At 44.0% G+C, this 15,622-nt stretch overlaps 1 protein-coding gene across 1 annotated transcript in view; it reads left to right on the plus strand.

The window, feature by feature from the left end:
* The first annotated feature begins 342 nt into the window (after nucleotides 1–342).
* Nucleotides 343–15,622, plus strand: part of kcnh4b (potassium voltage-gated channel, subfamily H (eag-related), member 4b) — a 59,488-nt gene continuing 44,208 nt past the window's right edge. The window contains exon 1 of the mRNA XM_071392365.1: nucleotides 343–951. Within this exon, the coding sequence (XP_071248466.1) occupies nucleotides 876–951 (76 nt within the window). The 5' untranslated portion in view covers nucleotides 343–875. The remainder of the gene's footprint in view (nucleotides 952–15,622) is intronic.

The following is a 15,622-nucleotide window of genomic DNA, read 5'->3' on the forward strand; positions in this document are numbered from 1 at the left end:
TCCCCAGGCGTCAGACACGTAGACAACACCTGAGGGTTGATAGCAGAAGTACAGGCTGGAATTGTCCTGTCAACGCCCACTCCTAGAGGAGTCCCCCCCACCCCCCTCTTTATCCCCCCAGACGAGACCAGGTTTCTATAGAGAATGCCAGCCGTGTGAAACCTAAGAATCTCATTGGCTGAGCTACCACAGGAGTGGATGAAAGAGGGAGTGCAGAGAGAAAGAGAGAGATAGAGAGGGGGGGGGGGGGGGGGGCAGAATGAGAAGGCTTACGAAGATGTAACTGCTCTGCCTGCCACAGCAACTCAGCAGAACAGAGAGAGAGGGGGGGAACAAGGGAGGGACACATAAAGAAAGAGAGAGGTAGAAAGACGCCTTGCCGTTTTGTGGATTCTCTCTCCAGTGGTAAACAGCCCCATTGGACTGAAGAGGAAGACTTAGGCTACAACTTCTGGACTGGTGCTTGGGAGAGGGCGAGCAGCAGCACCTGAAGAGACGCACCGGAGCAAGTACAGCAGGTATCTTTTGGATCTCGACAACACCTGAACATTCAACTTGATCCCTTTTCTGATCTATCGTTCGACATACCTTCGCCGCTCACCAAAAAGCGCCAGGACCCGGCTGAACTTCTACACTGATTCTGATCACCGACTCCACCCTAAGATCAGAGTGGAGGGACCCAACTGGGACTCTGCGTGGATGGACTCCGCCACGGTGGCCTCTTTTAGATGTGCTTCTCTCCCCTCGCTACACTGCCGGACTGGCCCCGCACCCACCTGTAATCCCTGAGAGGCCTCAGCGGACCCACCACCCTGGTGCCTCTGGGATGGTGTGATCATTGCGGGAACCATCGCTGACCTTAGATCAGGGCCAACATGCCGGTGATGAAGGGCCTCCTGGCCCCCCAGAACACCTTTCTGGACACCATCGCCACCCGCTTCGATGGCACCCGTGAGTACACCCTAATATACCGTAGTATGTCCTAATATACCCTAGTATACCATAGTACTGTAGTTGTACTGTAATGAAACATGCCTGTCCACGCCACGTTTTGATCAGAATATACTGTAGTGTACTGTAGTACTCTACCACTACTCAAAACATGCCTGTCCACTTTTGGAAGACATTCATAAGTGACAATAATAATAATAGATTTTTTGGCATAGTGCTTTTAATTACATGGCGACTTTCAAAGTGCTTTACAGTGGATCTGCAAACAAGTTAAAACACAGGCAAGTTGCTGCAACAATCAATGCAAAAATCATAGATTCACAAGTAAATATTTATTCAGTCCAAAACAAAAATTATGCAAACACACCACGTTTTGATCTTGGAGGGCCGAAACAATGTGTATGAAGAGTTTCTCTCTGTCTTATAAAATACGTTTTGGGATCTTCCATGTATAACATTTAGAATTTGTTTTTTGCAATGCACAGTGTATAAACGTGAATGGATGATCTATTTTGCTGTGCTTCCACTGTCACCCATATAACCTGTCACACTGTCTGTGTTTAGACCTCTGCGCCTAGATGAAGCTTTAAACACCATGTTGCATGGAAGAAAAATATTGTAGGTGTAGTATTGTCACACTTTATTTAAAGTCATCATATGCTTTATTTACTTGGTATAAGGATGTATGAGCTTTTATAATGTCTCATTATTGTGTATTTCTGTGTGGCAATTTGTCGACAAACTGAAAGTTATACATCTTGGCTTTAAGCTACAGTGTCTTCGGAGAGTATTCACACCCCTTGATTTTTTCCACATTTTGTTGTGTTACAGCTTAAAATTTTAATTGATTAAATATACGCCATAAAGTTAAAGTGGAATTATGTTTTTTGCTATTTTTACAAATTAATAAAAAATGAAAAGCTGAAATGTCTTAAGTCAATAAGTATTCAACCCCTTTGTCATGGCAAACCTAAATACATTCAGCAGTAAAAATGTGCTTACAAGTCACATAATAAGTTGCATGGACTCACTCTGTGTGCAATAATAGTGTTAAACATGATTTTTTGAATGACTACCTCATCTCTGTACCACACACATTATCTGTAAGGTCCCTCAGACGAGCAGTGAATTTCAAACACCGATTCAACCACAAAGACCAGGGAGGTTTTCCAATGCCTCGCAAAGAAGGGCCCCTATTGGTAGATGGGTAAAAAAAGCAGACATTGAATATCCCTTTGAGCATGGTGAAAGTATTAATTACACTTTGGATGGTGTAGCAATCCAGTCACTACAAATATGCAGGCATCTTTCCTAACTCAGTTGCTGGAGAGGCTGTGATAGGAGAAAACTGAGGATGGAACAACAACATTGTAGTTACTCCACAATACTAACCTAAATGACAGAGTGAAGAGAAGGAAGTCTGTACATAATAAAATATTCCTAAACATGCATTCTGTTTGCAACAAGGCACTAAAGTAATACTGCAAAAAATGTGGTAAAGCAATTAACTTTTTGTCCTGAATACAAAGTCTTTTGTTTGGGGAAAATCCAATACAACACATTACTGAGTACCACTCTCCATATTTTCAAGCATAGTGGTGGCTGCATCATGTTGTGTTTATGCTTGTAATTGTTAAGGACCGGGGAGTTCTTCATGATAACAAAATAAATGGAATGGAGTGAAGCACAGCTTCCAGAAAATAGTATCTTTCAAACTGGAGATTTCATGACTAATTGAAGTAAGACAGTAATTCTGCTCATAGATTATGTATGTATGAACTGCACATTGACACATCCAGCCCAAAAAAGGAGGTTTAAAAAATACAGTCATGGCCAAAAGTTTTGAGAATGACACAAATATCAATTTTCACAAAGTCTGCTACCTCAGTTTGTATGGTGGCAATTTGCATATACTCCAGAATGTTATGAAGAATGATCAGATGAATTGCAAAGTCCCTCTTTGCCATGCAAATGAACTGAATCCCCCCAAAAAAACATTTCCACTGCATTTCAGCCCTGCAACAAAAGGAACAGCTGACAACATGTCAGTGATTCTCTTGTTAACACAGGTGTGAGTGTTGACGAGGACAAGGCTGGAGATCACTCTGTCATGCTGATTGAGTTCGAATAACAGACTGGAAGCTTCAAAAGGAGGGTGGTGCTTGGAATCATTGTTCTTCCTCTGTCAATCATGGTTACCTGCAAAGAAACACGTGCCGTCATCATTGCTTTGCACAAAAAGGGCTTCACAGGCAAGGATATTGCTGCCAGTAAGATTGCACCTAAATCAACCATTTATCGGATCATCAAGAACTTCAAGGAGAGCGGTTCAATTGTTGTGAAGAAGGCTGCAGGGCGCCCAAGAAAGTCCAGCAACCACCAGGACCGTCTCCTAAAGTTGATTCAGCTGCGGAATCGGGGAACCACCAGTACAGAGCTTGCTCAGGAATGGCAGCAGAGCATTTGTGAGAGCATTTGCACGCACAGTGAGGCGAAGACCTTTGGAGGATGGCCTGGTGTCAAGAAGGGCAGCAAAGAAGCCACTTCTCTCCAGGAAAAACATCAGGAACAGACTGATATTCTGCAAAAGGTACAGGGACTGGACTGCTGAGGACTGGGGTAAAGTCATTTTCTCTGATGAATTCCCTTTCCGGTTGTTTGGGGCATCCGGAAAAAAGCTTGTCCGGAGAAGACAGGGTGAGTGCTACCATCAGTCCTGTGTCATGCCAACAGTAAAGTATCCTAAGACCATTCATGTGTGGGGTTGCTTCTCAGCCAAGGGAGTGGGCTCACTCACAGTTTTGCCTAAGAACACAGCCATGAATAAAGAATGGTACCAACACATCCTCCGAGAGCAACTTCTCCCAACCATCCAGGAACAGTTTGGTGACGAACAATGCCTTTTTCAGCATGATGGAGCACCTTGCCATAAGGCAAAAGTGATAACTAAGTGGCTCAGGGAACAAAACATCGATATTTTGGGCCCATGGCCAGGAAACTCCCCAGACCTTAATCCCATTGAGAACTTGTCGTCAATCCTCAAGAGGCGGGTGGACAAACAAAACCCCACAAATTCTGACAAACTCCAAGCATTGATTATGCAAGAATGGGCTGCCATCAGTCAGGATGTGGCCCAGAAGTTAATTGACAGCATGCCGGGGTGGATTGCAGAGGTCAACACTGCAAATATTGACTCTTTGCATCAACTTCATGTAATTGTCAATAAAAGCCTATGAAGTTATGAAATGCTTGTAATTATACTTTAGTATTCCATAGTAACATCTGACAAAAATATCCAAAGACACTGAGGCAGCAGACTTTGTGAAAATTAATATTTGTGTCATTCTCAAAACTTTTGGCCACGACTGTACTTAGTAGTCTCCAAAGTTCCAGAGCATGTCTTTAAATATCTGCTCCGAAATAAGATGAAAAGATATCTGCAGAAAGAATGGGGTATCAGCTATGACTTGACACCTTGACCTTGAAAAAAATCTATTTTGGTTATTGAACTACATTAAGTGAAGTGGATTTACACCCGGTAACGGAATTACATCATAGGTCCCTGATCTGTACTATACAGAAATGCATAATTATGGATATGAATATCACCTTCTTCATGGTGATATAGCCTGAATAGGTACACAAAGGTTGAAATATGCAATATCCTCCTTTGCATATTTGGGTATTATTCTAATCTACACACTCGTTATTATTTTAATGAGCTCCACCCCCAAACAAGACCAAATTTGGTTGGACCGGACCAAATCTGAACCAATCACGTCTGTTTCACAAGTTTGTACAGTTCAGTAGAGTACAGTACAGCACAAAACAGTACAGTAGTGTTCAGTACACTAGAGTACAGTAAAGTATAGTTCAGTACAGTACATTATACTGTCCTCAACTCTAGTATGCTCTACTGTATTAAACTATATTCTACTGTACAGTACAGCACAGGACTGTAGTGAACAATACTCTACTCAATTTTATTTAACTTTAATTTACTTTACTGTACTCTATTGTACTCTACTGTGCTCTAATGTACTGCACTGTGCTCTCCAAACTTGTGAAACATAGATGTCTATGATTGGTTCAGATTTGGTCTGGACTGGACCAAATCTGAACCAATCATCCATGTCTATGTTTGTGAACTTTGAAGTTAAAACCAGTCCGGACCATATCAAAAAACGATGTCTGTGGATGTTGAAATCAAGGCCGGGGGGATCTGACCAAATTTAAACTACTTTTCAATTTCCATGGACATCCAGTGTCGGTCGGTGCTCAGTGGGTAAGGATGCAGGTTACAGTAAATGGAAAGAGAGGGGGCTTATGGGCAGGTGTCAGTAAGAGCTGGGAAAGTTGACATTAAATAGAGAGAGAGAGAGAGGGAGAGGGAGAGAGGGAGGGAGGGGTTGTTTTCACACTTGCTTTGACCACCAGATGACAGAATAAGAAAGGAAACAGTTATGAGCTGAACATAGTAGTATGCAAGTGGAAGGGGGGTCTGTAGCACGTGACACAACTGTGTTTTTTTACTACTATACATTCCCATTGTAGCCAATTCAATTGCAGTAATTCTGTTACTGATTTTTGGGAAATATCGGGAAATGTTTCTTAAACTTACAGTGCATTTGGAAAGTATTCAGACCTTTTTCCACATTTTGTTGCGTTACAGCCTTATTCTAAAATGTATTAAATAATTTTTTCCCTCATCAATCTACACACAATACCCCATAATGACAAAGCGAAAATAGGTTTTTAGACATTTTTGCAAACAAATATACACAAAAAACAGAAATACCTTATTTACATAAGCATTCAAACCCTCTGCTATGAGACTCGAAGTTGGGCTCAGGTGCATCCTGTTTACATTGATCATCCTTGTGCTGTTTCTACAACTTGATTGGAAAGGCACACACCTGTCTATATAAGGTCCCACAGTTGACAGTGCATATCAGAGCAAAAACCAAGCCATGAGGTCGAAGGAATTGTCCCGTAGAGTTCAGAGACAGGATTGTATCAAGGAACAGGTCTGGGGAAGGGTACCAAAACATTTCTGCAGCATTGAAGGTCCCCAAGAACACAGTGGCCTCTATCACTCTTAGATGGAAGAAGTTTGGAACCCCCAAGACACTTCCTAGAGCTGGCCGAAGGGCCAAACTGAGCAATCGGGGGAGAAGGGCCTTGGTCAGGGAGGTGACCAAGAACCCGATGGTGACTGTGACTGAGCTCAAGACGGAAGCCACTCCTCAGTAAAAGGCACATGACAGCCCGCTTGGAGTTTGCCAAAAGGCAGCTAAAGGACTCTCAGACCTTGAGAAACAAGATTCTCTGTTCTGATAAAACCAAGATTGAACTCTTTGGCCTGAATGCCAAGCGTCACAACTGGAGGAAACCTGGCACCATCCCTACTGTGAAGCATGGTGGTGGCAGCATCATGCTGTGGAGAGGTCTTTCAGTGGCAGGGACTGGGAGACTTGTTAGGATCGAGGAAAAGATGAACGGAGCAAAGTACAGAGCGATCCTTGATGAAAACCTGCTCCAGAGAGCTCAGGATCTCAGACTGGGGCAAAGGTTCACCTTCCATCAGGACAACAACTCTAACCACACAGCCCAGAGCTTGAGAGGATCTGCAGAGAAGAATGAGAGAAAGTCCCCAAATACAGGTGTGCCAAGCTTGTAGCGTCATACTCAAGGCTGTAATCGCTGCCAAAGGTGCTTCAACAAAGCACTGAATAAATGGTCTGAATACTTATATAAATGTGATATTTAAGTTTCTTCTTTTTATAAATGTGCTAAAATTAAAAAAAACTGTTTTTGCTTTGTCATTGTGGGGTATTGTGTGTAGTAGAATAAGGTCGTAGCGTAACAAAATGTGGAAAAAGTCAAGTGGTCTGAATACTTTCTAAATGCACTGTACACAAGGCAAATCATTTCTCCAAAACACAATATGTGTTGATATTGGGTCGCAGGGGTCTTTACTCCAATATTATTGTGTTTTGATGTATTTCTAATACCCTTTAAGACTTTTTCTGGTAGATGTTTTCTAAGACCCCCTTTCCATATTTTTGCCTTAAATATGCCCAAAAAATCTATTCAAATGGACTCTTAGCTTTCATTTGACACCCAATTTGACATGCTCCTATGAACTCCACACGTTGGTGCTCACATGAGTCCTTTTACCTGGAAATGCCCATATATTAATTTTACACATATACTGAACAAAAATATAAACACAACATGTAAAGTGTTGGTCTTATGTTTCATGAGCTGAAATTATAGATCCCAGAATTTTTTTCACGTGCACTAAAAGCTTTTCTCTCAAATTTTGTGCACAAATTTGTTAATGTCCCTGTAAGTGAATATTTCACCTTTGCGAAGATAATCCATCCACCTGACAGGTGTGGCATATCGAGATGCTGATTAAACAGCATGATCATTACACAGTGCACCAATAAAATGCCACTCTAAAATGTGCAGTTTTGTCACACTACACAATGCCACAGATGTCTCACGTTTTGAGGAAGCGTGCAATTGGCACGCTGACTGCAGGAATGTCCACCAGAGCTGTTGCCAGAGAATTTAATGTTAATTTCTCTACCATAAGACGCCTCCAACTTTGTTTTAGAGAATTTGGCAGTATGTCCACGTGTAACCACACCAGCCCAGGACCTTCACATCCAGCTTCTTCGCCTGTGAGATCGTTTGAGACCAGCCACCCGGACAGCTGATGAAACTGAGTATTTCTGTCTGCAATAAAGCCCTTTTGTGGAGAAAAACTGATTCTGATTTGCTGGGCCTGGTGGGTGGGCTTGGCTTCCAAGTGGGTGTGCCCCTGCCCAGTCATGTGAAATCCATGGATTATGGCCTGATTTGAAAAGGGCCTGATTTGAAAAGGGCCCGATTTGACTGATTTCCTTATATGAACTGTAACTCAGTAAAATCGTTGAAATTGTTGCATGTTGCATTTAGAATTGTGTTCTTAATATTTTATTTGGGTTAAGAGAGCTTTCTGTTTGTCTTCAGAGGCTTAGACATATATTTTCCTTTTACTACTTTGTGCTTGCCTTGATGATAGATGCAATGAGCCAGTAAATATTAAATGAATTATTATGTTACCATAAATAAGCTTGATCGTTGGACTTGACAACACTGTTCCCAGGCAGTTGCAACATCTCAATGGAGCTGTATACTGTAACAGTTCTTGTGCTCTGAGCTGCCATGCCAGACAGTGTAATTTCTGCATGGGCTGTCTTCCTTGTTTTGTACCTAGTGGAGAGACTCCAGGGACAGGGAGGCTGTGTCTCATTGTAAACTAATACCAGGGGGACAGGAGTGTTGCTGCTTGTTGTCGATTCACTCCATCTTCCCCCAGTCACCCTTTGTAACACTGAACTGTTGTGTTGCCTGACAACGCCTCTGTTCTACATGCTGTATCAGACCAAGGGTAGCAAAGGGAAGGTATATTACTGGAAAAGTTCTGTTTACCAGTAAACTACCCGAATTTTGGTAACTTTAAAGGATTTTATGATTTTATCATGAGACATCTAGTGGCCATTTTGGGTACTTCAGATTATCACAGGTGTCTGTAATTATCTCTGACTTTCTGATCTAAATATATATAAAATATTCAAATATGATTATTTTTAAATAATAAATGTAACGAAAACGCTGAAAAACAATATCCTATATATAAACCATCAACTTAGTGAATACCATTGGTATTAAATATGAGGATTTCAGCATGAAATACTGTATTCTTTATATTCATTTTTTTTACAGACTTTTTTTTTTACGATGTCATTATGTCTTTGTTGTAAATGTTTTGGTGCCAAATTAGTGGCAGTTATGAAAAAACACGATAGTTGGAAGAGTTGCAGAGTTAATTGAAAATAATGCCATTGTTGATTAGATGCTTCTTTCATTAATTAGGCTATTTTCTCTTGAACCATATGGTCTAGCAACTAGAAACTAATGAACAATATGGACACAGATATATTTTTTAAAAATCATACTATATATGAATACATGTTTTAAAAGTTATTCAAGTATTCAAGTGAGGCGGCAGGTTGCCTAGTGGTTAGAGCGTTGGACTAGTAACCGGAAGGTTGCAAGATTGAATCCCCGAGCTGACAAGGTAAAAATCTGTCGTTCTGCCCCTGAGCAAGGCAGTTAACCCACTGTTCCTAGGCTGTCATTGAAAATAAGAATTTGTTCTTAACTGACTAAAATAAATTGCCAGAGTTACCACAGATGACCTGTTAAATACAAAAATTACCCAAGATTCTGGTACCATTGGAAAATGATTGATAACCCTAATCAGACCATCAACTACAAATAAGTTGGAGCTTTAATGTTTCTAAAAGGACTAAGTATGTAATTGTAGTACAAGAGAGTTGATGTTAGCGTGTGTAATTGGCATAGTTGTTAATAGAAGGGCATAATTGTATTTCTCTCAGCAGTGAGTCAACTACGATAACGAAGGCTCAGAAGCTGTCTTCTGAGCATGAAGCGCAAATCCAATAACGTTGATCAGGGATTGTGATTGTGAGCCTTGGGTAATGAAACAGTATATTGTAAATACTTAATTGATAGGAAGAAGAAAAAATCTAAATGAAAAAAATGTCTTAACCCATTAATATTATCATTACGTGATGATTTACATATTTTTTTGTTATTTTCATTACAATCTGGGACGAGCCCCCAAGTGCCCCCCAAAAAACGTTGACCGAGCACATAAACAATTGATGTAAAAGCAGCCTTGCATTGGAGAGGTTATAAAATCAATCCAAGGAAGAAGTTACCACAGGAAATACATGTGTTCGTTATCTTATCAAATATTAGGTGTGTCCACATGACCAATTTTCAAGCTTCCTTCCCCCTTCAAATGAATGATATAAATCTATGATAGAGTTATCTTTATTCTTTGTAGGAAACAAGTCCCGTTACAGAGCACTATATTGCACAAGCAATAGAGGTGGACGAGTAGCCTAAAGTAAGGAGGCTGATATCTCTTGAGACGCCCTAAGCTTTGATTGATGGTTCTATTGTCTGTCTGTTGCTGTGTTACTACTGTAAGTGACTGGGAGGAGATACCAGGTGCTCTATGTCATTTCTCAAGATCAGATGAAGCCGTAACACTAAAGGTTATCATAAAAGCACTGTACTCCTTTCCTTCGCTTTCATTTTCTTATCTTGTAGCTTTGATGTGCGATTCCTGTCCAGTCGTGAATACGCTTATGATGTCTATCTCCAAACGACAGTGTCAGTGTGTTAGGCTGCCTGGAGCAGGGGAGGCCCTCACTTCCTCTCTACGCTCCAAAGGGTCAAGGCATGAACCTCAAAGCCATTTCCAGAGGGGCCTGTCACGCCCTGACCTTAGAGAGCCTTTTTATTTCTCTTTTTGGTTAGGTCGGGGTGTGATTTGGGTGGGCAATCTATGTGTTCTATTTCTTTGTTGGCCGGGTATGGTTCCCAGTCAGAGGCAGCTGTCTATCGTTGTCTCTGATTGGGGATCATACTTAGGCAGCCTGTTTTCCACCTTAGTTTGTGGGATCTTGATTTTGTATAGGTGCTGTGTAGCTTGCAGACCTTTACGTTCGTTTTGTATTTTGTTGTTTTTTGGTGGTCATCTAATAAAGTACGATGAACACTTTCCACGCTGCGCTTTGGTCTCATTCATTTGACGACGGCCGTAACAGAAGATCCCACCACCAAAGGACCAAGCAGCGTGGCCAGGAGGAGCAGGGATCCTGGGCCCAGGAGAAAAGGGAGTGGGGTACATCATGGACATGGGAGGAGATTATGGCAGGGGACAAGACCCTGCCATGGAAGCAGGCGGAGGCAGCAAAGGAGGATCAACGACGACTCTGGGATTCGCAACCATGACGGAGGCCCGAGAGGCAGTCCCAATTTTTTTTGTAGGGGGGCACACGGAGTGGTCGGCGGAGCCGAGGGGTGAACCAGAGCCAGTCAGGGAGTCGAGTGAGGAACTCAACGAAAGATTCCAGAGAGAGGTGTTGGCGTTGAGAGCGCTGCAGAGCGGGCGTGCTGAGGAGCGTGACACTAGTCCGGTGTCATATGCACCAGTTTCACGCATCTGGCCTCCAGTGCGCCACCCCAGTCCGGTAGGTCCTGTGTCTCCTTCACGCACTCGCTTTAAGGAGCGTGTGACCGTTTAGGCACCATGTTATGCGGTTCTACGCACCGCGTCTCCAGTGCGCCTTCACAGTGCGTCCTGTGCCAGCGCCCCGCACTTTCCGGGCTAAAGTGAGCATCCAGCCAGGACGGGTTGTGCCAGCTCTACGCTCCAGACCTCCAGTGTGCCTCCACAGTCCAGTACGTCCTATGCCTCCTCCCCGCACTCGCCCTGAGGTGCGTGTCATCAGCCCGGTGCCACCTGTACCGGTCCCACGCATCAGGCCTCCAGTGCGCCTCCACAGTCCAGTACGTTCTGTGCCTCCTCCCCGCACTCGCCCTGAGGTGCGTGTCATCAGCCCGGTGCCACCTGTACCGGTCCCACGCATCAGGCCTCCAGTGCGCCTCCACAGTCCAGTACGTTCTGTGCCTCCTCCCCGCACTCGCCCTGAGGTGCGTGTCATCAGCCCGGTGCCACCTGTACCGGTCCCACGCATCAGGCCTCCAGTGCGTCTCCACAGTCCAGAGCTTCCGGCGACAGTTCCCAGTCCAGAGCTTCCGGCGACAGGTCCCAGTCCAGAGCTTCCGGCGACAGGTCCCAGTCCAGAGCTTCCGGCGACAGGTCCCAGTCCAGAGCTTCCGGCGACAGGTCCCAGTCCAGAGTTTCCTGCGACAGTTCCCAGTCCAGAGCTTCCGGCTGACGGTCCACAGTCTGGAACCTCCTACGACGGTCCACAGTCCGGAACCTCCTGAGACGGTCCACAGTCCGGAACCTCCAGCGACTGTCCGCGGTCCGGAACCTCCAGCGACGGCCCGAGGTCCAGAGCCTCCAGCGACGGTCCGCGGTCCAGAGCCTCCAGCGACAGTCTGCCGTCCAGAGTCTACAGCGACGGTCTGCCGTCCAGAGCCTCCAGCGGGCGTTCCCAGTCCAGACCCGCCTGCGAGGGTCCCCAGTCAGGAGCCTCCTGAGACGGTCCGCGGTCCAGAGCCTCCAGCGACGGTCTGCGGTCCAGAGCCTCCAGGGACGGTCTGCGGTCCAGAGCCTCCAGCGACGGTCTGCGGCACAGAGCCTCCAGCAGGGGTTCCCAGTCTGGAGCCGTCTGCGAGGGTTCCCAGTCCGGAGCCTCCGGCGACGGTCTCCAATCTATGGTCCGGTTCCTCCGGCGACGGTCCACGGTCCGGTTCCACGGAAGCGGAGGGATCAGCGAGCGGAGCGGGGTCTACGTCCCGAACCGTAAAAGTACGATGAACACTTTCCACGCTGAGATTTGGTCTCATTCAATTGACGACGGACGTAACAGGGCCAAACAAGCCAAACCTTCTTAATTAAAAACCACAACACAGAGGGCAACTGAGTTAATTTCTCAATGCCTTTTCGGTATTTAGAATACATTTTTATGAGTGAGTCACTTGTTCACATGATCCAGATTGTCTGTATAGTTCAGAATTTGTGTAGGCCTGTTGCAATAGCCTCACTGTAAGAGTTGATAATTTTTGTTGTCAAAGATGGCTTTTAATTTCTTCCTTTGAGTGGTCTTCCCTTAGAACTTTGTTTGCTTCGTTATGTGCAGAAGCACAATAAAATAGATGAGGAGGCTACCGCAGGCAATCGATGTTGGAAGCGCTTGCCACCGGACGCCAGAGCTTTCAAAGGCTCCGCGAACTGCTACTTGAGAGAAACCCTCTGGGTGGCACAGTGCCCACGGCTGAAAGTGTGTGCGTATCTGCAGCTGTGAGTGTGTATTTCAATATGTGGGTGTGTGTATATGTTTGTGTGTGCTTATTTGTTCATGTGTGTATTTCCACTGTGTCAACTCTCCAGTCTGACCTCCCCAGTAGCGGTAGGCAGGGAGGCAGCAATCACCCTGTGGGTAGCATGGTTATGGGGCAGCTGTGAGCCGAGATAAGACCTTAGTTCATTTCTCCCCGCACACTTTTCCTTGAAAGGCGGTAGGCAGATAAACCAAGAGGGGACAAAGCGAGCGGCGTCAGTAGATTGAACCAGGTGGCGTCATTGTTAACTGGGTGATGAATGGGGTCTGAGGGCCAGCACTAAGGGTTGAATAGAAGAGCTGCCTATGACAGCTAGTAGACAGTTGAAGTGATTGGGTTAGCTACTTCTGTTTCTTCCTGTGTGTGTGTGTGTGTGTGTGTGTGTGTGTGTGTGTGTGTGTGTGTGTGTGTGTGTGTGTGTGTGTGTGCGTGTGCGTGTGTGTGCGCGTGCGTGCACTTTTGTGTGTGTGTCAGTGTCTTTGAAGCTGAGGGATGAGATAATAGAAACACCATCCTCGGTGGTATTCTGCTTTAAGGATGAAGAATGTGTTGTAGTACCAGGTTAGCTCCAGAGTAGACAGTCTGTTTTAGATTAAATACATTTAGCTAGATATGGTCATTTTACCTTGATTTTGATTGGTTAATTGATTTTACATTGAATGATCGATTGATACTGGCATTGCGTTAACTCTGTGTTGGCCAATTGTGCAGGTCATTGCTTGCGGTGCAAATATGTTCATTCTGAACGAGACAATAACATTAACCTCAGCTAATGACAAGGGAGAATGCTACGTACCCAGCTAAGCAGCGTAATTACATGCATCACAATGCTGCTCCGAGCCTGCTCATTTTTCACTAAGAGTTGAAATGAGCTTTTGTGACATGGCCCTCCTCCTGTGTGCTTTGAGTATCACATTCACACTGGCTGACTCTATATAGTCTAGCATCTCGTATGTATAAGGTGAATAGCAGTCTCTTGCTCTAAGCATAGCTCCAGCCTGTTGTTAGCTTAGCTCCAGCCTATTGTTAGCTTAGCTACAGTCTGTTGTTGTTAGCATTAGCATCTAGCTCCAGTCTGTTGCTGTTAGCATTAGCACCACGCTCCAGTTTGTTAATATAATAATAATAATAATAATAACAACATATGACAATTACCAGACACTTTTATCCATAGCGACTTTCAGTCATGCCTGCATACAATTTTGTATGGGTGGCTCCAGCGGTAATCAAACCCATGATCCTGGCACTGAAAGCGCCGTGCTCTACCAACTGAGTTACACAGGACCTGTTGTTAGCATTAGCAGCTAGCTCCAGTCTGTTGCTGTAACCATTAGAATCTAGCTCCAATCTACAGTTCTGTGCCTTACAGATGTGTAATTCAATTATATAGATGCAAGATCCTTGAAGGAAGATCTTCAAAGCTGCAATATGTAACTTTTTGGGTAACCCTGACCAAATTCACATAGAAATGTGTGTTATAGATATGTCATTCTCGTTGAAAGCAAGTCTAACAAGCGGTAGATCTCTTCTATGTACATTATTTCTATTCTTCCCAATCTTACATTTAATTTTTTCATCTTTTACTTTCGGTTTTGTACACCAGCTTCAATCAGCTGAAAATAAAGTATTTTTGTACATGGAAAAATATTTCACGACGGTTTAGATGGTATAATGATTCTCTACACTATACTTGCTTGTTGTGTTACATAAACTATTAAAATTTTAGCAACCAGGAAATGGAGGAGTGATTTCTGCATAGTGCATCTTTAAGAGGATTATGGCCAAGGACTGAGGCACTGCGGAACACACACAAAAACGCTCACCCACACAGTCACGCTCACAGGCGCACACACACACACACACACACACACACACACACACACACACACACACACACACACACACACACACACACACACACACACACACACAAACACTTATATTTTTGATACTATTTTTGATACTGAATGTTGTCAGATCTTCAACCAAAACCTAAAATTCGATGAAGGGAACATACATAAAAAAAAAAAACATAAACAAAATGATGCCCAATGCCCCTGTGTGGAAAGTAAATTCCAACTTACACTCAATAACTGGTTGTGCCAACTTTAGCTACGATGACTCCAACCAAACGCTTCCTGTAGTTGTTGATCAGTCTCTCATGTCGCTGCGGACTAATTTTGTCCCACTCTGGCTTGCAGAACTGCTTTAACGCAGCGACATTTGTGGGTTTTCAAGCATGAACTGGTCCTCTCAGTTGGGATTAGGTCTATACTTTGACTAGGCCATTCCAAAGTTTTGACTCGTATGTCCATAGAACATTCTTCCAAGAGTCTTGTTGATCATGCAGGTGCTTCCAGGTTGTTTTTTGGCAAACTTTAGTCAACTTTTTGGAAGAGATGGGTCCCATTATGTCTGGCGAAATCCAAACACTGCATTCCACATTAAGAACCTCATACCAACGGTCAGGCATGGTGATGGTTTGGGGATGCTTTGCTGCCTCAGGACCTGGACGACTTGCCTTAATAGAAGGAACCATGAATTCTGCTCTGTATTAGAGAATTCTACAGGAGAATGTCAGGCCATCCGTCTGTGAGCTGAAGCTGAAGCTTAGCTGAGTCATGCAGCAAGACAATGATCCAAAACACACAATCAAGTATACATGAAAATGGTTAAAAAGCAACAAACTTGTTTTGGAATGACCTAGTCAAAGTTCAGGCCTAATCCCTATTGAGATGTTGTGGCAGGACTTGAAACAAACAGT

This window comes from Salvelinus alpinus, chromosome 3 (assembly GCF_045679555.1).
Source record: "Salvelinus alpinus chromosome 3, SLU_Salpinus.1, whole genome shotgun sequence".
In the NCBI taxonomy this organism is placed as follows: domain Eukaryota; kingdom Metazoa; phylum Chordata; class Actinopteri; order Salmoniformes; family Salmonidae; genus Salvelinus; species Salvelinus alpinus.